At 35.7% G+C, this 27446-nt stretch overlaps 1 protein-coding gene across 1 annotated transcript; it reads right to left on the reverse strand.

Moving 5' to 3' along the window:
• Positions 1-21: 21 nt before the first annotated feature.
• arid5a (AT-rich interactive domain 5A) lies at positions 22-21230 on the reverse strand. The gene is made up of 7 exons (XM_079896205.1): positions 21137-21230; positions 17287-17375; positions 8578-8743; positions 7398-7450; positions 5446-5543; positions 4956-5109; positions 22-2491 (listed from the first exon to the last, which is right to left on the reverse strand). Exons 1-7 carry the CDS (start codon positions 21138-21140, stop codon positions 1313-1315), a joined length of 1743 nt encoding a protein of 580 aa, XP_079752331.1. The 5' UTR covers positions 21141-21230; the 3' UTR covers positions 22-1312.
• Between the last annotated feature and the right edge of the window lie 6216 nt (positions 21231-27446).

A 27446-nucleotide genomic window follows, 5' to 3' on the forward strand; every position in this document is an offset into this window, starting at 1 on the left:
GATATCACAGGAAAGACCTGACATGATCTTGACAAATTTATTTTATACAAAAATATTTTTTACATTCAGTATACAATTGTACATTGCAGACATTTTTCACATTATTGGTGCATTTGTCAAACACATGGATCTTGTGCTTAAGGACCTTGAGACTGTGATATAAAGATAAAACAAAAGGACGGATTTTCCCTTATATGAAAATTCTAATTTGAGACAGAGTAGCCTTGGTAATGATTCGTAAAAATATACAAATATTGATTATTTACTCTGGACCCTGAATCGTACACAAGTAATTTGTATTCATTAGATGAATGGCTTGAAAGATTGTGTACACTTATTCCACTTCAGCTAAGAAGCTTTTCTCTTTAGTAGATACAGCTATGTGGATAAACTTGTCAACATATGTAACATTTACATTTTAACAGCATTTGGTCATCCAAAGCGATTTACAGTGCATTCACTGATAGATTTTATCAGTATTGTGTGTGCATTGGGAATCGACTCCATGAAGTGACGCTCCTCATCTCTTTCTTTTCAGTCTTTCAGTTGGCATTAGTCTTTAAAATCAACATGAAACAATTCACAACCCATTTTACTTCTTGTAAAATGATCCTGAAACTTGATTATGAAAATGGACTTGACCATTCCACATCAGAGTTTGTAGTTATTTGTGAAGGAAATGAAACAGCCCGCACACGTTGGTTTAATTTAAAGTCCCCCTGTAGTCAATCATTTATCCCTTAAAACTCATCTTTGATCACCAAATTGACATATTTGAAAGTTTTTTCTTTGAAAAAAAATCATGCCTTAAAATAGCTTTAATGTAACTCGACACCCTTGCCTCGTTTAATATGCGCGGTTCTATGAATATGCAAATGAGCCCCGCCTCCACTCACTCACTCAGCTCAGAGATCCACTGGTTGACGATCACACGTTGATCTGATTGGTTACAAGGTAGTTTGTGACGTCAGAAACACCAGCGATTTCAAAGCGTGTTTTTGAGACTGTCTTTGGTTCACTGCAGTTTTAAGGAGGAAATACTCAGCAATGCTGTCGACTTATGAATTTACACATGGTTTGTCTTAAAGCAGATTAAAAACACCACATAGACATATAAACAACAATTAAAAACTTGATTTTCACCACAGGGGGACTTTCTCTGAATATGTTATTACATTTTTAAGACATTGTTTTCTTCGAATCACATGGCTAAAATATGTATTAAGAAAAAGAAAAAAACAGGTTCAGTTTTGATTTCATGTTGACTCACAATAGAAGTCTAGAGCATAAGGACCAGTAGTTTCAGAACAGTTCAGTATGGCTGCAGGCCAGTCATGTTGTACCCAGCCGGTGAATGCCAGATTGGAAACGGGTAATGATAGGGGGGCAAAGAAGCCTCATAAGACCCAGGGAAGGGAGTGCCCACTGGTGGACAATGCATAGAGTGGGTCTGAGCATTAGGTATTGTTAGATGCGTTGGAAGAAGTACAGGTTGAATAGATGGAAGAGCCTTGAACTGTTCGGATAATTCTCCCCGGGATCTCTCATGCATGTAGGGCATTGCTAAACCGGCATGGGGGTGGAAGAGGTACTGCTGGGTAGGAAGAGGCTTCGGCAACATAGTTTTTCCTTTCTCTTTTCTGTCTGTCGTCATGCGATGCTGAGAGGGCACTTGGATCTTCTTCAAATAGGCTTCATCGGTGGTAGGCCTCTTTAGGAGGTGCTGGGGATAGGACATGTGTGGCTTAAAAGTGGGTTGTAGCCTACAGGGATCACGTGGTAAGACTTTCGAGAAGCTTGAGGTGTAAGGAACCCAACAGGCTTTGGTGTAGACAGGCGAGGGAAGCCTTTGGGATGCAAGTCTGGTGGCGGATTTACCATCCGAGGTCCACAAAAGACTCCTTTGAGTCTTTTCCTGATGGGTTTGGCCAGCTTGCACGTATTCCCGGTAATGGTAGTGGGGATAGTTGGCGAGTTCTTTGCTGTTGGGGTAACAACCGAGAGGCTTGCAAACTCCGGCGCTACTGGCCTTGGATGTGGGAAGAGTTGGCAAACGGGAAGGTGTTTTACTTTCGGTCTCTTTGACGGGAGACTTTTGGGTCGTCACGGCTATACAGTCCTCGGATGAGACCGAGTAAGGAGATGGGCTTCGGGACAAGGAGCCGGACGGAGAGGAGACGGGAAGCGGCGAGCCTTCGGAAGAGTGTCGGGTGCGTGTAGAGGAAGGGTTAGCGGGAGACTGGGAAGAGTGGGATAGCTGGATAACGGAGGGTCTCTCCAGTTCGGTACCATCTTCCACGGAGCCAGAAGCAGAGATAATGAGGCTAGCCTGAGCCATACGCTTCTTCTTCTCCAAGGGAGAGATTACCCCAGCCGGGATGGGAGTCTGAAGGAGTGGGATCTCTCTGGGACCGTGGACGGGAACCGTGGCCGGCTGATCAGAGTCGGAGGATGGCATCCATGAACTGGGATGGGAACACATGCCTCTCTCCTAAGAACGAAAGTGAGATGTGTCAGGACAAGGAGCAGATTGATACATCGTCACACATTTGGAGATGCACTAAAAGTCGCTTTTTTGGGTTTAAATAGGCAAATGCTTAAGAGTTTATGATTGGATAATTATTGCAGAGATTATTATGTTTCTAGCATGTTATATGAGTGGCAACAGCTAATTGACGGAGTTTGTAACTTTTCATTTCTTAAACAAGCATGTATGAAGACTCATCATGGCCATTAACCAGGATGACAATGTCAAGATTCATCCGGCTCAGATTGAGAAAGAATGGTTGTGAGGAGCTTGAAGAATCATCTTCACCTCTGAGTCCAGAGCTTAAACTCATTGAGAGTGTTTGGGATGTGCTGGAGGAGACTTTACAGAGTGCTGGACTCTTACTTTGACAATACAAGATCTTGACCAAAAACTGATGCACCTCTTGATGGAAATACATGTTGTGATGTTATCTCCATCAAGAGGTGCTTCAATTTTTGGTTGTTATCCTTGTTATTCTGTTATCCTATCTATCTATCTATCTATCTATCTATCTATCTATCTATCTATCTATCTATCTATCTATCTATCTATCTATCTATCTATCTATCTATCTATCTATCTATCTATCTATCTATCATCTATCTATCTATCATCTGACTATTTCTATCATCTATCTATCTATCTATCTATCTATCTATCTATCTATCTATCTATCTATTTATCTATCTATCTATCATCTGACTATTTCTATCATCTATCTATCTATCTATCTATCTATCTATCTATCTATCTATCTATCTATCTATCTATCATCTGACTATTTCTATCTATCTATCTATCTATCTATCTATCTATCTATCTATCTATCTATCTATCTATCTATCTATCTATCATCTGACTATTTCTATCATCTATCTATCTATCTATCTATCTATCTATCTATCTATCTATCTATCTATCATCTGACTATTTCTATCATCTATCTATCTATCTATCTATCTATCTATCTATCTATCTATCTATCTATCTATCTATCTATCTATCATCTGACTATTTCTATCATCTATCTATCTATCTATCTATCTATCTATCTATCTATCTATCTATCTATCTATCATCTGACTATTTCTATCATCTATCTATCTATCTATCTATCATCTGACTATTTCTATCATCTATCTATCTATCTATCTATCTATCTATCTATCTATCTATCTATCTATCTATCTATCTATCTATCATCTATCTATCTATCATCTGACTATTTCTATCATCTATCTATCTATCTATCTATCTATCTATCTATCTATCTATCTATCATCTATCTATCTATCATCTGACTATTTCTATCATCTATCTATCTATCTATCTATCTATCATCTGACTATTTCTATCTATCTATCTATCTATCTATCTATCTATCATCTATCTATCTATCTATCTATCTATCTATCTATCTATCTATCTATCTATCTATCATCTATCTATCATCTATCATCTGACTATTTCTATCTATCTATCTATCTATTTCTATCTATCTATCTATCTATCTATCTATCTATCTATCTATCTATCTATCTATCTATCTATCTATCTATCTATCTATCTATCTATCTATCTATCTATCTATCTATCTATCTATCTATCTATCTATCTATCATCTGACTATTTCTATCTATCTATCTATCTATCTATCTATCTATCTATCTATCTATCTATCTATCATCTATCTATCATCTATCATCTGACTATTTCTATCTATCTATCTATCTATCATCTATCATCTGACTATTTCTATCTATCTATCTATCTATCTATCTATCTATCTATCTATCTATCTATCATCTGACTATTTCTATCTATCTATCTATCTATCTATCTATCTATCTATCTATCTATCTATCTATCTATCTATCTATCTATCTATCTATCTATCATCTGACTATTTCTATCATCTATCTATCTATCTATCTATCTATCTATCTATCTATCTATCTATCTATCTATCTATCTATCTATCTATCTATCTATCTATCATCTGACTATTTCTATCTATCTATCTATCTATCTATCTATCTATCTATCTATCTATCTATCATCTGACTATTTCTATCTATCTATCTATCTATCTATCTATCTATCTATCTATCTATCTATCTATCTATCTATCTATCTATCTATAAACTACTTTAAACTTCAAACTCTCTGGTCCGGCTTTCTCAGGTCCACTTAAAGTTAGTCTCAACAAACTTTTTTATCTAAGTTTCCTAAAGCCTTGTTTTGTGATCCCTCCTTGTCTCAAGACTAGTAAAGTAGCACGAACATCCTTAGATTAATTTCCATCAACTGCTTCAGACAGTCCACCTCAATGAATCAATTCAACAATCTGTTTGTGTCATCACATTGTTCTCACTAGTTCTCATTTGACAAAGAGTTTCTTTGAAGTGCATTTCTTGCCGCTCACCTCGCACTCTTCTCTCTCCATCTTCCTCTTCTTCTTGCTCTCTGGCTTACTTCCCCTGTTCTCAGGGCTCCTCTTGTACTGTTTGCGAGGTTTTGAGGGTGGCAGTGGTTTGTCCTCCTCCCCTTTCAGTTGCCTCTCAAAGGGCAACACCAATCTGCACAAAGAAAGAGATGTACTGTTGGAGTAATGGCCTAGCAGTCAACGCACATGCTCTGAATCTTGAGTTAGAGTCTTGCTTGTAAGAGTTTTCATTGCAACTTCTCATTCTGCACTGTAGCCAAGACAAAGTCACCTTCATTTGTAAAGTGCTTTTAACAATATAGATTGTTTTACAGTGATACAGATTGTTTTGGCTTTAGAGCAGCTCTAGAATAAAGTCATTGTCCAGCTAAAGTTAGTTTTGATTGATTCACCTCTGATGCAAAGATCATTAGTTATGTCCTATACACCTAAAATGATTAGGTGTGTTTGCGATTGCGAGTGCGTTTACCTTTCGTAGTGTCTGCGTGTGCATGTGGCGGCACTAGTGCTGCCTGGACTCCCGCCCAGCTCGTCGTACACATTCTTCCATAGCCTCCGCGCTGTTACCTATGAGCAAACACAACATTATTATACACCCTCAGCAGAAAACAGACCTGAATTAACTGTCTAATCTTGAGTGATGTTCATTCAACTACAAGACAGATGCTAACGACAAGGCCACAACACACATCACATAATAAAAGTGATTTCGACGTTCTTTCTAGGGACGCACGATATATCGGCCACCATATCGGTATCGGACGATTTTTAATGTTATGGTTATATGCCCAATAAGAATATATCTTAAAGCTTATAAATAATGCATTATGTCCTTCAGCTGAGACACTTCAGATGTGCACTGTTCAACATGAAGGATTTGAATTGCTTGATTTATGATTGAAATCACTTCAATAAAGGAAATACTGTCATATATGCTACATAAAATTATAATGAGAACATCATAATTGTGTGTTTGGGACATTGCTTTTAACGGTAAGACTTTTGTTTTTTGTTTTTCTCAAAATGTATATCAAAATTTGGATTTCGATTTATCGGCCAATATATCGGCTATCGGCTTTCAAATATGAAGAATTATCGGTATCGGCCAAAAGTTTCATATCGGTGCATCCCTCGTTCTTTCTACTGGTGCGTTCACATTTACTTTGTACAAATTACAAACGAACATCTGACATTAAGACCGCGACCCAAACAACACCCAAATTATATCTACTACATCAGGTAGACAAATAATTATTTTCTCATGTGACACAAGCAATCAAACCAGCAACATAAAGCTTGATGCATTTCAGAAAAATAGACACGCAGCCCAACAATGTAATAATTAACAGAAAAAAAAGGATGAGAATGTGCATCCGTCATGTAAACAATGCAAAGCATTCGCCTGCATCGTGTGAACAATCTGCCCATACTGGCTATTTTCATCATAATTACTGTTCAAATCACACCATACAGACGCTTAGAGGTCTCCATAAATGAAAAGAACACATAGCCAAATATGAGCCTTTACGCCTTTAATTTCAGGGAAATTTCGTTTTATATTTCGTGCATTTTGTTTCACAGTTTGTGTACTGCATGCATTGCATTATCAGCCCGATCAGCTCTTGTCATAGTGGAACTTCATGATTACTCACTGCTTAGTTTCAGAGGTTGCCTCATATGTGTCTAAGTACATACCCCAAATTTATTTTCACAGGCTGATAAAGGTTTCAGCTTTACAATGCGAATACCACTCTTACTGCCTGACACATTGCTAAATCAGTTAATGACCGAGGTACTTTTTATAGGCAGGTGTCAGTCCTCTGAAGTGTCTGTTTAGAGGCAGCAAACACATTCATTTTAGATGTGTTACTGGAATAAAGTTTGTCTGATGCAATAATGGCATTTTTTTCTTTTTCTTTTTGTTTGCATGACTCTTTTTAGAGTGCAAGGTCAAACTTTCCACTCCCAGACCCCATTCACACAAAGAAAACAAGACCTCCTTTGACCAAGTCTAAAATTATACACAGACAGACATCGGTTTTACTGACCACACGCACACTTATTAAAATACAAACACTTTGGCACCTTAGAGTGAGTGGAAACTTAAGGCTGAGAACAAAGCTTTGTAGAAGCAGGTTTGGACATAAAGAGCAAGGTGGCGGATGGACCCCTATTCTCATTGTGGTCATAACGGTCACTTGCTGTATGTATGGTGTGACCTAAAGCCATCATAGTTTCCACTGTGCAAGAGCAAGAGGCGAATGCATGACCTGCTTCTCAACTTCCTCGTTTGGTGCGGATACCAGTTGGCACACTTGCACAATATATCGACGAGATAACGCTATCAGTGGCATGAATGAGAGATGGGGGAGATAGACCAGCAACGGGTTGTGAAAGGTTTGCTTGCTCGAGGACACCTACCGCATCATATCCTCCAAGAGTCTCCACAGCTTTGTAGATTTTCCACAGGTTGACTGGAAAAAAGAAACAATCTTAAAAATCAAAGGTGATATGTAGATGCACTTCCCACAAAGAGGAAAAATGCAAAAATGCACACGTCATTTTAGTGTTTTTCGACAAAAGTCCAGTAAAAGGAGGCGCTTTTTATTCATTTTATATTAGGTATGGAGCCCTGTTACCAAATTCTGGAGCACTGCTAAATACAGTTTGAAAATAAAATATATGTAGTATATTTCATATATAGAAATAAAAACAATGCTAGAAGGAAGTTTCACTCAGTTCTGGCTTGCTATTATGGAACCAAATTAATAAACAAATATTTTTACACTAAAATTGTTATCAGAGTCACATGTTTGAGCTCGACAAATGCAGTCGACAGAACCATTTTTGTAAAAATTCAGAGGTTACACTTTATTTTAAGGTGACGTCGCTACTCGGTAATATTACTGAGTAATATTAAATACATGTACTTACTATAGAGTTGTGGTTAGGGTTTGGTTAAGGAATAGTTGCTTGTAATTATGCATAATTTAGTGTTAGTACTTTAGTAAGTAACTATGTCACATTAAAATAAAGTGTTACCAGTTCTGAAAATAGAATGAGATTTCATGCAAGATGTGGGACTAATTATGACTAATGATTTCAATGGCTGGATACAGTTGAGAAGATCAAGACTAATTTAAGATTTTTTAATATTTAAGAGTTTTCACAACAAAAATCATGTAGTTTGTGTCTCTAATGCTTAAAAATGTCCTGGCACACCTTATTCGTGGAAAGTGACAGTTTTTTATATTAGTGGTTCTCAGCTGGTGCTAAATGTTAATAATAAAATGCAATTAGTTATATAGTTTTAAACATGGTTTATGATGACAACAAATGTGTTTTGTGAGATGAATTTATGAGTTAAGTAACTAAATTCTCAGGAATTTTGAATATCATTGGGCTAAAGCAGCTCTTTGTAATATATATATTATAGAGAAAAATACATTTACATTTATTCAATTACATTTGCATGATTTTGAGAGTCGAGAGTTGAGGTTTTGGTGTAGGGTTACCACATGATGTTCAATGCCAAAAGCAAAAGCAGCTGAAAAGCACTGATTTAAATAATATTATGAGATGCAACAGTTTTCAGACTCACTTTGTTTAAAGCCAAGGTGGGGAATTCTCTCTATCGGCGTGCCTCTTTCCTTCATAAAACAGTACAGATTGGTCACAAATGTCCTCTCTTCACTCTCCGATTGGTCGGTTCTGGAAGCCTCGTCACTGCTATTGGTGGATGCCAAGTTCTCCGTCTCCATGCTGGTCTAGTGGGAAAACGGTGTATGGTTAAGACACAAAATCAGGAAAATTGTCCAAAGAAATACAACAAATATCTGTGTGCTTTTGCTTGAAGAATATTTTAGGAATACAAGGCCTATTCTAGAACATTAGCTATGTTTTCATCCAGAGAACTCACAAACAAAATTGGAATATCGCATAAAACATTTGTGAATAAAGCACCGTTTCCATCAAGCGAGTGGAAAAGTACAAAATCGGCACTTCCTGATAAACTGGCACCAAATATCACTAAGAAAAATGTAAGTTGCTTCAGTAGGAGAAGCCGATGTGGTCCAAACAGGCAAAGTCACATTTAATTTATTATTCACACATAATTTGTTCAGTAAATGTGATCCCATCATAGTTTATGCACATGTTTTGTCATCAGATCAGAAATGTATCCGCCTCAATTGAGCGCATTTTTTTAATTTATGCGCATCTTGGCGTTTCCATCCAGCGTTTTTAATGCGATATCCCAAAATGCGCATAAAAATAGGTGGAAGAAAACGTAGGTACTGTGACAATATTTTTATGACAATTACTATACATTATTATATACTCTGTATTTTACTGTATTTGTATTTAATTATGCATTTTACTTATTACTTATATTCAAATGGTAAACAATGTAAATGATGGTAGTATTGCTTGTTTACTGATTTAAATAAAAAAACTATTAGTTTTCAAGTAATAAGAATTTAATAAGAATCACCATTAATAATAATAAAAATAAAAATGAAAAAAAAGGTAAAATTCCAGACACATCTGGGTAGTGAAAGATTTAGAGAAAATTAAATGGTCAACAATGCAAAAAATAGGCTTTTTTTTAAGGTGAAATGTGACATAGACGTGTTTTTGTGAGATTCAGTGACATTGGGAATTTTTCTATTTCACATAATTGTCAATTTCTGTCAATAAATATACAGTATGCATGTGCACTGTACACGATATACAGCAGGCAATATATGAATATATGTGGGAGAGTTTATGTCATTTACAGGAAGCAGCGTAATTGTGCTTCGAACAACCTTCAAATTTCACTTTCACACAAATAGCCTGATAAACCTTCTGACTGATTCATTTTCTCAAAGCCTCATGCAAAATTGCAGGTGATATAGGTGTTCATGCAACTCCAGTCATATTCAGAGTGCGAGACTGAAAACACAACAGCTTTGGCTTTCACCACCACTTTCAATAAGTAACCAGACATCCTGTTTGAAGGGAAACCGAACGATGATCAAGACTCGTGTGCTGCAAACATGAGAAACTCTGCAATTACTGCAAGAGAGAGAGAGGGCGGGATTAGAGATTCTGCTGGAAATCACAAGTATGAATGTATATACAGTCAAAACTAAATGTATTCAGACACCTTCAACATTTCTCACATTATCACAGTTGATTCGCTGTAGTTTAGAAAATGGTAATAAAATATGAGAAGTTGGTTTTTGACTGGTTTTGTCCGTCCTTCTGTTAGACTGTCTCACAGATGAATCATGTTGAATATCTGTCAGCTGTTAAACTTAACTACACAGTTAGATAATACCAATTTAGCTCAACCAATTACCAAGCAATGCTTCATTTTGTTCAGTCTGTGTGTAAAAAGGTCACATTAGCAACTAAAAAACCTGGTCAGGTCAAAGTGTCTGAATCACTTTTGGTCCCAAATTTTTACTGGTGGTCACTGTATGAAGAATTATTGGGTTTAATATGTCTCAGTTTACTTCATTTTGCTATCCTCACTTAAGTGTCCTGCACACACTAGTAAAAAAAATAGAAAAAATTATATCTGGTGTCTGAATAATTTTTGATTTGACTGTATATTATACTAAAAAAGTGAAGTATTCCTCAGTTTGCACTTGTCTATACAATTTAAACAAAAGACCTTGTGCAATTAAACTATAGTATTCAATGGACACTTGTACTGTACTTCAAATCTTCAAAATATATTTAAAAGAAACTGTACATGCAGATAATATAATATTGCTGAAATAAAAGCCCACTTGAGTGCTTTAACTAAAACTTTTTAACTAAAAGCTTTACTCTCAAGTACATTTTAAATAACTGTTTAATAAACTTTTGTCATGCTAAATAACTATTTTGATGTGTTGACTAACATACTAAGGCACTTTTGATTTGTTATAAATCTGATATTTAAAGTTAATATATGTACTAAATTGAAAAGTCATCATTACAAGTGTGTAATTACAAACAGAATTAAATACATGACACAAGTTTCAATAGAAATGACATTAAAGCGTATTTTAGTTCAGCTTACACATGAGCATACTGATTTAAAATGATATTATTTCTATATTAAAACTCTTTGTATACGTATGTAAAAGAGGGGACTTCTTTTTTCACATTTTTTTAGACTAAATCAAGGCCAATATAGACCAAAACACAAGTTTTCAGGAAATGTTTATGGTTTCAGACACCACTACAAATACCTGTCCCCACAGATAATGCCCTATTTAAGAGGATAAGGGGTGAAAATTGGGACACAGCCATTGAAACACAACACGATATAGGGCACCATCCATGTCTGTAATATAAGGTGACCAGATTTCTGAAATTGAAACCTAACTATTGTCTAAGAACTAACAAACGGACGCAAAATATTTTTGAATGTTTGTTTTTTAATTACTTTTTGTTTAACTTATCAAATGTTATTTTCTATGAGTGTGCTCTTGCTTTATTCTCCCTAATTCATAGTTTTCAAATTACGTCATGTCCAGTAATTTTTACCAGGTTTGTACTAAGCACTCGTTTAGAAAGACAGTGATATCAAAAGACCAAATTCAATATACACCTTATTGATGATACCATGAACAGGCGAGCAGATGAATCCATAAATGCAAGAAAACGCCGAACCATTTAGCATGTTGCATTCATATTCTGTGCTCATCTGATCACCTGTATATAGTGTGCATCATTAATAAGCAGTTTACCGAATTTGATCATTTAATATCACTTTTTTAAAGCAGTTTAAGTGTTTTTCGCGTTTGTGTTTTTGATTAAGAACGTTAACTGTCAACTCATTGTTAACAGACAAGCGGATTCTATGACAGAGACTGTTTCACTCACTCATTTTAATAATGTTAAAATGGTGTAATATTCACAAATTTGATTAAGTACTTATCCATTTTGTGGCGAGTGGCGGGAGCTTGCCGAGAGACTCCGCCCACACGCTCTTCTGATTGGTTGGGATTTTTGATTGACTTTATCGCGTCTCATAGTCGCGTCACGTCTGGTGCGGACAGACAAATTATTTGTCGCTGGAATCTTATCGCATCGCGTCTGGTTAGGACCAAGCGGCGACCTTCCCGTCTCTCTCTTGAATCCAACACAGAAGTGAGTTAAACTGCAGTTCATCGACTGGCCACTAGAGACCGGCTGCAGAAGAGAGTCAATCCCATAGACCTCCATGTTAAAATCTCCAACTTTACAGCAGAAATTTTTTTATTTACAGCCTGGTGCAAAAAGTGGTTTTGGTCTATACAGCTAATTTTGCCCTTCATGACGACTGTGAGGGGGGTGAATATTTTTATAAATCATCCGTTTAAATTATATCAAGCCTTAAAGTTCTGCATAATTAAGGGCGTGGCCACTTGAGTGACAGGTGGATTGCCGCTGATGTCACTACTAGCATTTGTCTGCTGTCTGTTAGCATCACGTCACCTCTGCTACTCTGCCCATTTTCGTTTATCCGGGAGTGACGGACCGGCTCCGCCCACTTTGTGATCAAAAATGCTCTTCAGAAACACTACGGCTAACTTTGCACTACGTCCATATTTTTTTACAGTCTATGGTTGGGACACAATTTAAGAGCTGTGCGTGTAAACCTCACTCCCCTGATCTCAAGAGGCGCACTAGCGATTGATGCTAGCTAGCGGCTGCGGTCTTTAACGTCCTTGTTTAGCGTCGGTTCGAATCATAGACATAGAGGTTCGAATCCCGCTCAGAGCGGGTCAAGTAGGAGCGATTACACATACAAACAGTATTACTTTAACATGAATAGCTAGTATAAATGCTCTGCTCTTGTGCTGGTAAAGTTCTTCAAAATTAATGAAGTGGTGCGAAATAATCAGTATTCCTCGCAGCGCCCTCTGTTGGTGAAAATAATCACTACATCATTGCACTGGTAATGTTGCGTGGGCTTTTTCGCAGTGTATTTGTAGCACCTCAACACCTTATAGATGTTCTTGCATAACCAGAAAGGAACAAGCCCTGATGAAACAGGGAAGTAAGTGGATGTTATCTACAGAAAAACAGCACATTCACCCTGAGTGGCAAAGTGCTATAAGCTGATCAGCGCCAAAGTGGAAGTGCTAAAGCTAACCGGCAGAAATACAAGACAATGACCCACAGTGAGGGCAGGCCGCAAGTGAGAAACGAAAGAGTGAAGGAATGCAGAAATGAACGTGACTTAAAGCTCCCTGGTAAACTCCAGAAAATCAGTTCACGCAAGCTAATTGTTTCAGAAGTTGCATAGCTGGCATATACATTGTGGCTAACTGGCTGTTAAAGGAGCAATTTTTACTGAATTTCATTTTTTGTAAACTGGCCAATTATTAAAGAGTAAATTTACATGGAGAAGTCTTAAAGATGGAGTAGTAACAGGGTGGAAAATGGACATTATACTAAACTTTGATCCTTGAATAATCTTATAAATGTACAATTTGGTTGCACTTTATTTTGATAGACATTCTACAAACTATAAGTAACTTTGGGTTACACTTTATTAAAGGTGTCATTGTTACAGTGTAATTATATATTTAAGTACTGACATGTAATAACAACATGCACTTACTATAGGGTCAGGGAAGGATTAGGATTTGGTTGAGGGTTATGAATAATTTACTGCATAATTATTACTATGCTACGTGCACGTAACGATATTTAACAAGGACACTGTCAAATAAAGTATTACCTAACTTTGCAACTAAATATCACTTAGCAGTTATTAGAGTATTAGAGGACTGTTAGGTGGAATAAGTTGACATGTAGTTGCAAAGTTACTTTGTAGAATATCTAAAGTGGACTATTGAAATGAAGTTTTACTTGTAAATAATAAGCCTTTCTCTTTCCTAAGCTGGTTTCCCTCATCTTAAACCAGCTCAAACTTTTGTTTTTGCGGAAACAATTTTTGGAAACAGCATTTGTTAATTCACATTCACTCATCAAAAAACCATTCATAACAGCTTGAGAAGAGAAATTCCCCAGTGCATTGCGCACAGAAAGCTTTGGATTTCCACTTGATGACTTTGGTGGTTGAACTGTGTTCGTTTGCTGCCAAAGTAATGTTCAGTCAGTAAGTTTCACACTGAATAGAGTTCCTCAGAGAGGGTAACTTCTTCCCAGAACAAGGCCTCTACAATGACTAATATTGAGCATATAGGGCTTTATTCTAACCTCTGACTAATATAGAAGACAAGAAGGCCCCTTTTCAGTGTACTGAAATGAGTAAACATTGAGGCTTAAGTGTAAATCTCTCTCCCGTAAAGGGAATAATATCATACATGTATGTAGGCCCAAAAGCTGGGGCAATCTAAAAAGAGTCTGATTCATTCTTTCCCTCGCTTCAGCCATGAATACGACCAGAGCAAACACACTGACACATGCTTATTGCTACGTGTACAACCGAGCTCCAGTCTGTCCTGAATTGAGTCATCTTTACTGAAATTTCATGTAGAGATTTATCTGATTGCCATCTACCCAAACACTTCCTGTTATATTGACAACACTGATAATAACCAGCTTCGAGGAATAGCGTTGAGAGACGTTCTTGGAATAAATGTTTAAATATCTTTTAATCAAGAGAAACATGTTAATGAGTCTGACCCACATTCTGCTCTACACTCTTGAAAATAGCAATTAAAGTATTTTCTTTGGACTAAGTGTGAATAGTCATTCAAGTTTAGTATTAAGTTATAATTAGTGTAGTATATTATGCAACATATTCAGTGTATTTGATTGTATTTATAAATGGATGATGTTTCCTACTTGTCCCTACATCCCTAAAGCCCTCCTTTAGTCAAGTCAAGTCATCCTCATTTATATAGCACTTTTAAAAATGTAGATTTACAGAGATAAATGTATAATTTATGGTAACAGAGATTGTAAACATGACACCTATACCCCTATACCTAATAAAATACACCTAACCCTAACCCGATAAACACTTCATTCCCACTATTAAATCATCTTTAGGTAGCCTACTTTATTTTCCCCTTTTGAATATTTTCTTAATTTTGATTTATAATAAAGGCCTCTCCGAGCTGATATGCGGAGAAGAATAGGCTCATGTTATTCACTACTAAGGAATCACTGGATAGTTCTTAAGCGGGCCGTTCACACCAAAGACGGTATGTAAAAGATGTAAAAAATGTAAAAGAATGGGCGGTATATCGTGTTTGTACGATATATCGATATATTTTTTATAAACGATACCGTTTATATCGATATACAGTACTTTGATACGAGCGCTATCTGAAAAATAGCGCCACACACTTCAGTGAACGAGTGCAGTGAAAATATATTGCTAAAATATTGTATAAATGTGCCATATCATACAATTTATAAACCCACAAGTGTATTTTTATGATAGCAGTAACTGTAAAGTGACTATTGTAATGGGGTAATCAAATGTAGGTTAATTTTTATTTTTTAGTTTAGTGAATTTAAAAATAAAATCATTTTTGTTTTTAGATTGTAAATGTTGTAATGATGTGAAAATGTATATGATTTTAACCTTGTTTTGCACATGATAGTCTATATAGCATAGCCTGCATGGTTTCATTCACACTATATTTGTTTTCATAGCCTTCAATATGAACAATGTTTGTATGAAAACATTGGGCTGGATGTGAAATGGTAATTTTTTTTAAAACTAAAAACATTTTTTTTTTTATCCAAATAGAAAAACAGAGAAAATATCGAGATAAATACAGTATATCCCCATTCAACCAGAAAATACAGATATATGATTTTTTTTGGGCCATATCGCCCAGCCCACAATATCAACCATATAGGACAGTTATCGTTATAGTTATGGTTATAGTTATCGTTCTTGGTGTGAACGGACCTTTAGGGAACCAGAAATGTTTCTTCAATGGCATCGCAGAGAAAATCCCCTTTTGGAATCTTTATCTTTAAGAGTTTATAATTCACAGCCAATGTATATATTTTGTGTATTAAGTGCATTTTTTCTCCTTTATCTGTTACAAAGTCTTTGTAAACCACAAATTTAACAAAAGGTAATGCTTGAATGCACATCAACATGTCTGAAACGTGCTCTCATTAAACTATTGAGGGCACTTGATATGCAACAAAAACATGAGATCACTCGTTCAATTTAATACAGTCATATCAAGACCGCAATAGGGAAGAGCTTAGCTCTTAGACGCTACCTTAAACTTTCAAACAGGAAGGTTTTTTTTTGTTTTTTTTTCGCGTGAGCCCCCGTCCCTCTCGAACTGTGGCTAAAAGTAGCACAGCCCCTGCTGTGAGAGACACGCAGATCTTACATTTCCACCATTCAAATTTCGGAAAAGTGCGTGGGTAAAGTCTGCAGCGGACGTGTCAATAACACTCTCAAAATGAGAGTTTCTACATGCTGAAGGAGAAGAAGACGCAGTGGCATGGCCAGCGCTCGCCACCAAAACCACACGGCTTTCAACTTCTGACGCCACCCTGGAAATATGATGCATCTTTGCACTAGCATACAAACGCTGTTTTCAATTACCAGAAGTGTGAGAGAGAGAAAAAAAAAAACATCTGCCATTGTTTATATGCCTGTCTGTGTGTGTGTAGCATAAAAGAAATGACTAAACACATGCCACATTTTACTCAAAACCCTCTTATTCACTTGTTATTCTGATGTACTGGAGAAATGAAGAACTGAAAACTGTTAAAGGGGAGCAAAGACTTGTTGAGTAAATACATGTCAACACACTGGGACACTGATTTTTCCAGTGCACACCGGATAAAATAAGAAGTATTTTCTTGCAAAATGAAAGTCGAACGGACAATCTGTCAGATGTCATGCGACTAACTACTGTTCCTGACATCAGCATTCTCTGTAACCGAAATATTGCAATAATACCAGAAATCAATTTGGCAACAGTCATTAGATCGAAAGGGGAAGTGAGATGTTATTTTTACAAGCAAATTTGCACTTCAGCAACATCAGAAGGATCAGTTACGTGACATTTACATAAACTACCATGCAAATTCCAATTCATGTTTACAGTTAAGTTTTGGGAGATAATGATTTCTCACGCCTTAAAGGGACAGTAAGAGTTCTGGCGTCGTTTACTCGCCCAAACCATATGCTTTTAGTCGTTCAGTGGAACAAAAGCGGAAATTTTGAGAACTGTTACGCAGCCTTTGCCACAGAAGAACCACAATAAAAATAGTGCATTGGACTGAAGTCATATGATAGTCTCTGCTAAACCACCAAATGTTCTCAGAAATGAGTCTAAAGGCTTGGAGTGACAGGAGGATGAGTGAATCAGGTTGCTGGTCTTACCTGGTTTGGTGAATTGAGCTCCTGCTGTGTGTTTTCACAGTCTTCAAGCTCTGCTTCTCCAGACTCGACCTCTCCTCGAGGGTCCAGCACTGAAACACAGCCCACAAGACTAGTTACACACACGTCAACGATCTAAAGAATCGACAACTTTCAGTGGGGTTTTCAGTGTTGATATCGAGAAAGCAAGCCAACTGATCACCTTTATAAAGGTGATATATATATATATATAGCAAATAAATGTTTTTTTATTAATATGATTGACTTTAAAACCTAGTATAGAGTCCTTTTTCTCAGAAAAAACACATCAAAGCAAAGGTGCATTTATAACATGCTTGGGGTAACTTTATGATTACTCAAAGATGGATAGTTTCAACTCAAAATGATCATCGTTAACCGAAACCTGAGTGGCTTTCTTTCTTCTGTGGGACAGAAAAGAAAAAAAATGTCCATACAATGAAAGTACATGTTGACTTTCAGTGTATAGGCAAAAACTGCTGAAACATTCTTCTAACAGTGTTATTTATTGTTTATATACTTTTATAGTATTCATGTTTTGAATTATTATTTTTGTATTTTCAGTTTTCACTGTAGTTTGAGTTTTTAGTAATTTTATGTCTTTTGTCACTTTTACAAACAAGTTTTAATTTAATTTTATTTTTTTATTTTTTTATATAGCTTTAATTAATTTTTATTTCAGTTTTAGTTTTAGTCAACTTATTTATTTCAGTTTGCTGTCAATGTAACATTTCTCATTTTCTAGTAATTTTTTAAAAATAAATAAATAAAATTTTAATTTTTTCTATTTGTATAATTTTTATATATTTATAGATTCAAATATTTTTTATTTCAGTTTTAATTTGAGTAATAACTTATTTATTTCAGGTAGCTGCCAAGACAACATTTATAATTTTATAGTATTCTAGGTTTTTTGTTTATAATTTTCTATGTGACATTTTTATATATATATATATTTATAGCTTAAATTCATTTTTAGTATTTTTTTTTTAGTAATTTTAGTGTATTTTTGTACTTCGACTTCAACTTACATATTTCAGTTAGTTGCCAATGTAACATTTATAATTTTCTAGTTTTAAGGTTATGTTATATTTATATTTTGTCACATTTTTATATTTCTATATAGCTAGGGTTAGGTTACATTTTTATTTCAGTTTTAGTTTAAGTAATTTTAGCACTTCAACTGAATTATTTCAGTTACTTGCAATTTAAATTTTTTTTCCATCTAATATTTATATTTCTAGTTTTAGATTTGTATATATATATATATATATATATATACATATATATATATATATATATATATATATATATATATATATATATATATATATATACATGTATATATACATATATATATATAGCTTTAATTAACCTTTATTTCAGTTTTAGCAATTAAACTTATTTATTTCAATTAGCTGCCAAGGCAACATTTCTAATTTTCTTTTAAGTTTTTCATCCAATATTTATATTTTATTTCAGCTTAATTTCAATTTTAGAAATAGACAATTATTTAACAACAACAACACTATCTTCAAAATGCCTTCTTTTGCACACAGAAGAAAGAAAGTCCTACAGGTTGGAAATGACATGATTGTGAGTAAATGATGCCAGGCTTGAACTAACACTTCACCAACACCTTAATCACATCAATCCCGGGAATCCCAATGACCTCAAATATCAAAACAAGCGGCTAATTTACCACACGCTGAGCACCTCTCACTCTGTTCCCAGCACGTCTGCTCTATAAAATGCAGTTTTGAATTAGAAGCGTTGAATTAAATAGACGCGTGAGAGGGAAAGAGAGAGAACATTCTAATATGAAACCACATGATTACAACATGACTTCCTGTCTGTATGCATAAACCACAGCTGTGATACTTGCTCGAATATTAAAAAAAAAACTTTGTGTGCTGTCTAACAAAACTGACACGGATCCTCAAGATTATAATAAAGTCAATATCTCGCATGCATGCACCAAGTCAATCATGTGGTGGGTGTGTTTTAACATACGGCCTTGTTTTAAATGCTTATATGCATTTTTTTACGAGATGCATAAGCACATAATATCATCAAATTTCAGGAGCGAGCATATCAAGCCATCGCTGCTCAAGCATCGCCTCAGCTCACCTGACAGCATCTTATTTACAAAACCACTGAATTATATGTTCGCTCTGGGCAGCTTCTACCTCAAAGTCTCCACTTCCCTTTCTCAGAGCCTCCTTGCCACTCTTCACACTCGTATCTGTGTGTCTGAAACATCCAGAGACGCTTCAGACGCTTCCGGTGCCAGGGCACTGAACAGCCTTCTGTTATTCCACTTCCCCTTCTGAGCCACAGTGCAGAAACATTGTGACAAGTTCGACTGATATTATCACTGGAGCGATAGCAACTTCTGCATTGTTTTCTGGAAGGATGATGCTGATCGGACCTCGATTTCATCATTCAACAACAGGGCGATATTACAGAAAGTCTCTAAGATTAACCTGCGGCTTTTCTTCTGATCGTGAATCTGTCACATCCCGGAATCTGTCCCGTCTCAAAAACAAAGCGATTGCAACATCATAATGTACCTCTGTGATATCGTCACGAAGGAGTTATGACGACGTCAGACGCTGAATAGCTATCATCAGTGTGTGTGATGTTTGATAAAGCGTGTATGTTGTGCCATTAGGCTTATCAGGCTCACTTTCATCAGTTTGCTGTCAGTGTATCGGATCAGGGGTTTTACGCTTCAACAGCGATGTGTTGCTATTTCTCTAAACCACTTCCTCAAAGAGCAAAACTTGTTATGGTTACTCATATATAGGCCTTATTACTGTCACTCAAATTACTAAAATGACAGAAATAGCTATGGCAAGCCACTTACCAGTCTTTAAAAAACACCAGTGACTAATTTACTAGGATTTTATTTCTAAATAATTCAGTAGTATCTTTTTCACTTTCACTAGTAGCCATTCATTAGGCTAATATTCATTCTATTACTCGCTGTTGTTTGCGAACTTTCCTACACTGTAAAAAATGATATGATCAACAATTTATGTTTTTACATTGCTTTAACTCATCAGAACAAGTTAAGCAATTTTCAACTTGTTTTTATAAATTATACAAGATTCGACTCATTTTTAAAGTCCGTTTAATGTAATTTAAGTTGAAACGACTTAAACTGTAAAATCAACTAAGATCATTCATTTGGTTCAGATAACATACCAACAATATATTTTTTACAGTGTAGCAATTTCTTTATACACTAAGTTATTTTCATTGTATAATCTCGCAGTTTTTCAACTAAGATTTTTAATTTAACTAGCCTATATAGCCATTAGGACTAGTCAAAACAAAACAAAAAACATTTATAACAATTATTAAAAACTAACTAGAGTACTAGTGTCTCAGAAATGGTTGCTTCTGAAACTGGAACATATATTAGTCACTATTAGATTACTTATGTGCAATGTAAAAACGTGCTAGTAACACGTCCTAGGTATATATTAGTTAGTTTTAAGCCATATCGTTATTTCAATTCCCAAATCATTTCAAATGTTAAAATGTATTTCCATGTATAAATAAGCACTGATCACTTCTGCACAGTGTAGATAATATCTTAAATCTATGAATTAGGCATTAAATCTAAAACCTGATTTGGTTTTAGATCTGATTTGTTTTAAGGAAAACTGTCAAGGTCTAGAAAACCAGTTTACAGACATTCTCATTCTTGTTACAAACTCATTCAAAAGCATTAAAATGTACCGTAATCTTAATATTACATTAATATTACACATTATGAAGTTATCGTGCATTGATAGCAACAGTTAATAGTAATATAATTGCTTACCCATTTTCGAAAAGTGCGTCGTCCACAGACTGTAATTTCAGGAGCGTGTGTTGACGTCTGTCTGTCCTTGTTTAACAGTAATTGACAGCTCAGTGTTCAGCACGCGCTTCCACATCAGTGTCACTCTCGAGCTCGCCTCTCATTGGACACACAGTCACTTCCTCACTCGAGCATCAGGAACTCTGGGACTCTGAGTTTTGTTGCACGAGTTTTTATTTAAATGCCACTTCGCTATATATATATTTCCCTCTCTTAGTATATATTACCTGTGGGTTTTGTATTGAATCTCTATTCTTTAACCCAACCTCCAAAGTGAAAAATATTAATTATCACATTTTCAAAACTTTGATTATGGAAGCAAAGAGCAAAATAAACAATTTTAGTAGATAATGTGTGGCAATAATACGCATTTTACAGTGTCCCTCATTTGTGACTTCATTTTCACCACGACCAACAATTTTGCACCTAAATAAAAGATCTATCAAAATTTGGCTTTTAAGGTGTCCGTGAAGATCAAATCAGATGGAATATGACATAGCCTATGTGAAACATATGACAAATAAAAGAAAATCAAAACCAGTAGGCTATCACGTGTGAACCATGCATAGACCTTATTCAGAGCGGCGTTACAGTATGAAAGCGAGTGTGTGAGGGATAGATTTACCATAATTTTATATTTTTAATTTGATCATTACAGGCAAGTACAATGCAAAAAGTACAAGACAAATACAAGGCATTGTGGTACAGTTTGTATGTAAAACAAAGAATAACTGGCGCTGACATCTTGTGCAGATTCTGGCAGTGTTGCCAGACGTACGATAATTATCATATATGTACGATAATTTTGACCTCTGTACGATCAATAATGGAAAAAAATACCATAATGTGCGATAATTTCCGAATTTTGTGATACTTCAAATGATGGTTGTTGTAATCATTGGGCTTCTGTACTCATTGATCTAGCTGTGAATCCTACGTCTACCGTCATGATTGTGAGGAGAACGTACGCATGTCTTACGTCTCATCTCACATTACGTTTTCTCGGCCAATCATCGTGGAGAATGACTCTCTCACGAGCACAAGTTAAAGGGATACTCCACTTTTTTTTGGAAATAGGCTCATTTTACAACTCCCCCAGAGTTAAACAGTTGAGTTTTACCGTTTTCGAATCCATTCAGCCGATCTCGGGGTCTGGCGGTACCACTTTTAGCATAGCTTAGCATAGATCATTGAATCAGACAAGACCTTAGCATCTCTCTCAAAAAAATGACCAACGAGTTTCGATATTTTTGCTATTTAAAACTTGACTCTTCTGTAGTTACATCGTGTACTAAGACCGACGGAAAAGGAAAAGTTGAGATTTTCTAGGCTGATATGGCTAGGAACTATACTCTCATTCCTGCGTAATAATCAAGAAAGTTGCTGCCGTACCATGAGTGCAGCAGGTGTAATGATATGACGCAGCGCCTGAAGATAGGTCTGATAGGTTAGACAAACTTAGTCCCGGTCACGCTGGAAGTTACCTAGCTGGGGACTATTTTCAGGATTATTACGCTTGACGATTCTCTCAGATCGCGTCTTTGATAATTCACTCTGTGTGATTGTCACTCGCGCAAACGGGCAAAATCTGTCGGCGAGTGAAAATCGGGCCTAAAATCGTGTGAATTCGGCATAACTAAAAACCAAACTTTTTTTTTTTTAAAGAACACAAATTTACATCAGCGTGATAAAAAATAACTAAAATGATAGAAACCATTTTTTGAAAATAAGTTATTTGAAGTGTAATTTAATTGTTTGTCTCATGTCCCATTAGAATACATTGAGGTGTATATGACTTATACTGGGACCAGCCACCTGGGGGCGATCAAAACCAGGGGGCCAATGTTTTGGAAAACATTGAAGCTTCCCCGGGCGCCGCCATTGATTAGCGGACCATCACCTGCTGTTAGCATTCCACTGACTCCCATTCATTTTGGCGTCACTTTGACAGCGAATAACTTTACATCTGAGGCACTTAAAGACTCCATTTATCCACTATTTATTTCTAAATAAACACGAAAATGTATAAAAGGCTCCATTACCTTCTATGTTACATTATGGCCCCGTAGCAGTTTTTGTAAAAATAGGCTAACGATTGCGTCATAACCACATGACTCTCTGTCGCACAGTAGAGAGATTACCGTATGGACAGGAGGAGAAGCTCGCGGGCAGTCGGGGGGACGTGGAGGCAAAATGACAAAATAATTAATCAGAATACTTAGCAAAAGTTTCTCCTGCTCCAAGCTCATGGACACCTCCTACTCACGCTCTCCGTCTCTGCAAGTTTCTGAAGGGAATGATTCAGATTTCTCTCGGCACAGCTACTAGAAGACAGACGGGTTGCTTACGTCACATCTACGTCGTCAAGCTCAGTTTGAGTCTGCGCAGTCGCTCAGCCATCAGGAAGAAGTGCTTCTAATTGACTTCACTTTTCTCCGTTGAATCCAGTGGGGTCGCTGTGTCCAGTTTATATAGCCTACTGTCTATGATCAAAACGCTTTGGCTTCACTTTTCAGGACGTGTGCTATTCCCTATAGCTACCTACTGTATATTAGTCCACTACAATTCACTTGAAGGAGTGAATGAAAACGAGTGAGCGTAATTATTACCACTCGTAATTATTGCGGTGCAATGTGGGATAGAATGAGTGCACTCAATTACACCACGTTTTGTACAACACTACAAATGGACGTCCCCTCGAGTAATGCCCTATATTTGAAGGTATAGGGAGCGATTTCGGATTCGGTCACAGCATCACCTCGCTTTCGTTGATTCCCTTTCAAAATCAAAGATGGCACTCCTGTGAAGTCTAGCATTTTATTCAGTTTTACAAATAAATTATGTTCAATTTGAAAGTAAATAAAATTTAAATAAAATTGTTATTTTGTAAATAAAATAATAAATCCAATCAAATTTCCTAAAGTCTCCGCCAATCTAATTTGCATAATACGGCGTCACGTGATGAATTTGCATTTTGGCGCTGCTGATAAACAGACCAAGAGATGTTTTAAAGCAGAGAGAGGGTGAGTAATTTTCCATGATTTGCTTAAGAAAAGCCTACTTTAAAATATCATGTTTATAATGCATTTTCAACGTGTTCAGTGCTAAATTTAGCACGGCAAAACAGACAGTCCTTACCAGTAATAATCATCACACGTGTCATGTGACACGAAGTGTGAATATGTAGGTTTACTATAATAGGAAAGCTAAAATATGATTAAAATGGTGACTAACCAAAGGGACAGTTTCGACCCCTCCCCCTTCTCTAATTTCAGTTGACTTGGTTCGTTATTTCAGTTGAGCAACGATTTTTTTTTTTGTCAAAATATTATTAAATAAACATAAATACCAGAATGCTCTAGTGATGCATTTATATACACTGTTGAACACTGTTAGTGGGTTACATATAACGTTTAATAAATGAGAAATCTGAAAAAGCTTGTTTTCTAAATGTCCGTACAGGGCCAAAAGAGCTTTAAAAACCTGACACATACTGGAAACGCTCGAGAAAGGGGTTTTCACCCTGACACTGGTGAAAGTACTGATCTCAGTTTTTCCCCTTTGTATTTATTATGAAAATGATAATCAGGACAGTATTGTGCTACCGAAACCTCAGAAACTGTTAAAGGGGACTATACTAAATTTTAGCATAACAAGAATCCTGCAAAATGACATTACCTTTAGTTCACGATGGAGATAAACTTCATCAACTTCTATAAATGACTGTTGTAACAATTACTAAAATAATTAGACATTTCTGCAAAAAAGCTTTTTATGGGAAATTTGTTTTCAGCATCAAGCACTCAATTTTTGTCAGTATATTGTTAATCCCATTTTTTGTGAGAACTATTATCACTAGATACCTGAACTACTAGTTAAAGTATTAGCTATATATAATATTATATAATTATAATATATATAATATTAAAAAATTATAATTTTAATATAACATAAAATTATTTTAAACACATAAGATCGGATGTCTGCCCTATTACCCAAGTTATTGTTGTAAAAGAATTATCTAAAATCTATTATCAATTAATTGGAAATATACACTGCCGTTAGAATTTTTGGGATTTTTCTCCTTTTTTTTGTGTGTGAAAGAAATTCATATTTTTATTCAGCAAAGACGCAGTAAATTGATTTAAAGTGACAGTAAAGACATTTATAATGCCACAAAATGTTTCTATTTCAAATAAATGCTGTTCTTTTGAACTTTCTATTCCTCAAAGTATTCTGAAAAAGAAATATGTCATGGTTTCCACAAAAATATGAAGCAGCACAACTGGTTTCAACATCGATAATAATGAAAATGTTTCTTGAGCATCAAATCACTAAAGACTGGAGTAATTATGCTGACAATTCAGATTTGATCACAGGAATAAATTACATTTTAAAGTATATTAAAATAGAAAACAGTTATTTTAAATTGTAATAATATTTCACGATATTACCGTTTTTACTGTATTTCTGATCAAATACATGCAGCATTTGTTGAGCATTAAAGGCTTCTTTCAAAAATATTAACAAATCTTACCAACCACAAACTTTTGAACAGTGGTGTAAGTTTTTCGTTAACTACAAACTAACATTTAGTCTCAAACTAACTGGTCCATATTGAGTGATATCTTGATTAAGGTTATACATTCAAACCTGTTACCCAGTGCCATTTTATTAATTAATTGAATTGAATTTTGTTTAATGTTAATACTGGAAAATTACAAAACAAGCTTTTAAACTGTATATAGAGGTCCCAGATGTCTGCAAGTTACCAAATACAAAATACAATTTATATAACTTACATTATATTTGATAATCAACTTTTTTTTAAAAAAAAAACATTTCATCTTTATGAGGAACAGACATGTTTTGCAAGACTTTCTGAATTGCAGATTTTCTGCACTCATAGTGACTGGAATTAATACAATTTAATATGAAATGAAATATGCTTTATGGACATGTGACCATTGTCAAAATAATAATGAAAGATTCAGTAGGGTCATGTTTTAAGGATGACGATATATACAGAGAATATGGGGAAATGCCCCGCTAAATGCAAAACATCACCATTACAGCCATCATTCTGTCATAAATTGACCATGATTATGTCGTGCATATGTTTTTTTTTATATATTAAGCGTGAACTATAAAAAAGAACACCGGAAAGCCCCATCGTGATTTTAGAGAGAAAAAATATGTCTTTGTTTTGAAGCTGCCAGATGTTATGAACCGGCATGATATCTTCGTGCGCTGATGAACTCGTCTTGCTGTCGAAGTTTCGGATGTCTCGTTTATGGATGGGGCCTCTCTCACCTGCCCGCATAGTTCCTGACATTTAACCATTTTTAACCTTTAAATGTCACAATAACAGTTTTCAGCCCAGAGCCAATCGCTCTGAGGGAGTTTCTCAGGTGAAATATTAGACAAAACATCCGTCCTCCCTGTTACTGGGAGTGAAGGCGTCCGCCTCCGTCCTGAGCGCCATGAACCAGTGTGTGTATCACGACTTATTGGGGAGTATGAAATTTCTTATGTTGATATCAGGTGGAATGGAAATTAGGGAGTTTATGACTTGTGTTTTCATATTCGATTTGAGAGGTTCTGGTTTTACTCAGTCTGAGATCACACCAGAGTTTCACAATAGCTCAGGTGCTTCTCGAAGCTGCTGTTCTGGATCAGGTGGACACACACGTCTGACTAACTCGCCATCAAGGGAACTGATAAAGGATGCAATTATTTCATTGTGTGCTGTTGATGATATTCTTATGGTATCCAAATGTTGGTTAAGACTGCTATGTCAAGCATCACTGTTACTGTTGCTTCTACTCAGGGCTTGACATTGCTCAGCATCCGCTGTGACTAGTGGTTTTCCAAAGTCTCTAGCCACTCAGCATTTTCACTGGCCACAATTTTGACATTGAGACCATATAGATATTTTTAATATTATCTCATAATTTGGCAGCAGGAATATTAGGCTGCTGTCACTTTAAGACCTGTCGCACAGATCCTGTCACACATGCGTCTCTTCCTCAACTGTTTAACGTTACGTTCACTTAAAACTGACTGTGTTTACGTAAATACTGGCCAAGACCGGCATTTTGACATTATTTTGTGTGTATTTGACAGTTTAAGTGCAATAAGCAGCGAAAAAGAACTCAGTTTAAAGGGGGGGTGAAATGCTCATTTTCACTTAATCTCCTGTTAATCTTGAGTACCTATAGAGTAGCATCCTTCATATCTCCAAAAAGTCTTTAGTTTTATTATATTTATA

This window comes from Squalius cephalus (assembly GCF_949319135.1).
Source record: "Squalius cephalus genome assembly, chromosome: 16".
In the NCBI taxonomy this organism is placed as follows: domain Eukaryota; kingdom Metazoa; phylum Chordata; class Actinopteri; order Cypriniformes; family Leuciscidae; genus Squalius; species Squalius cephalus.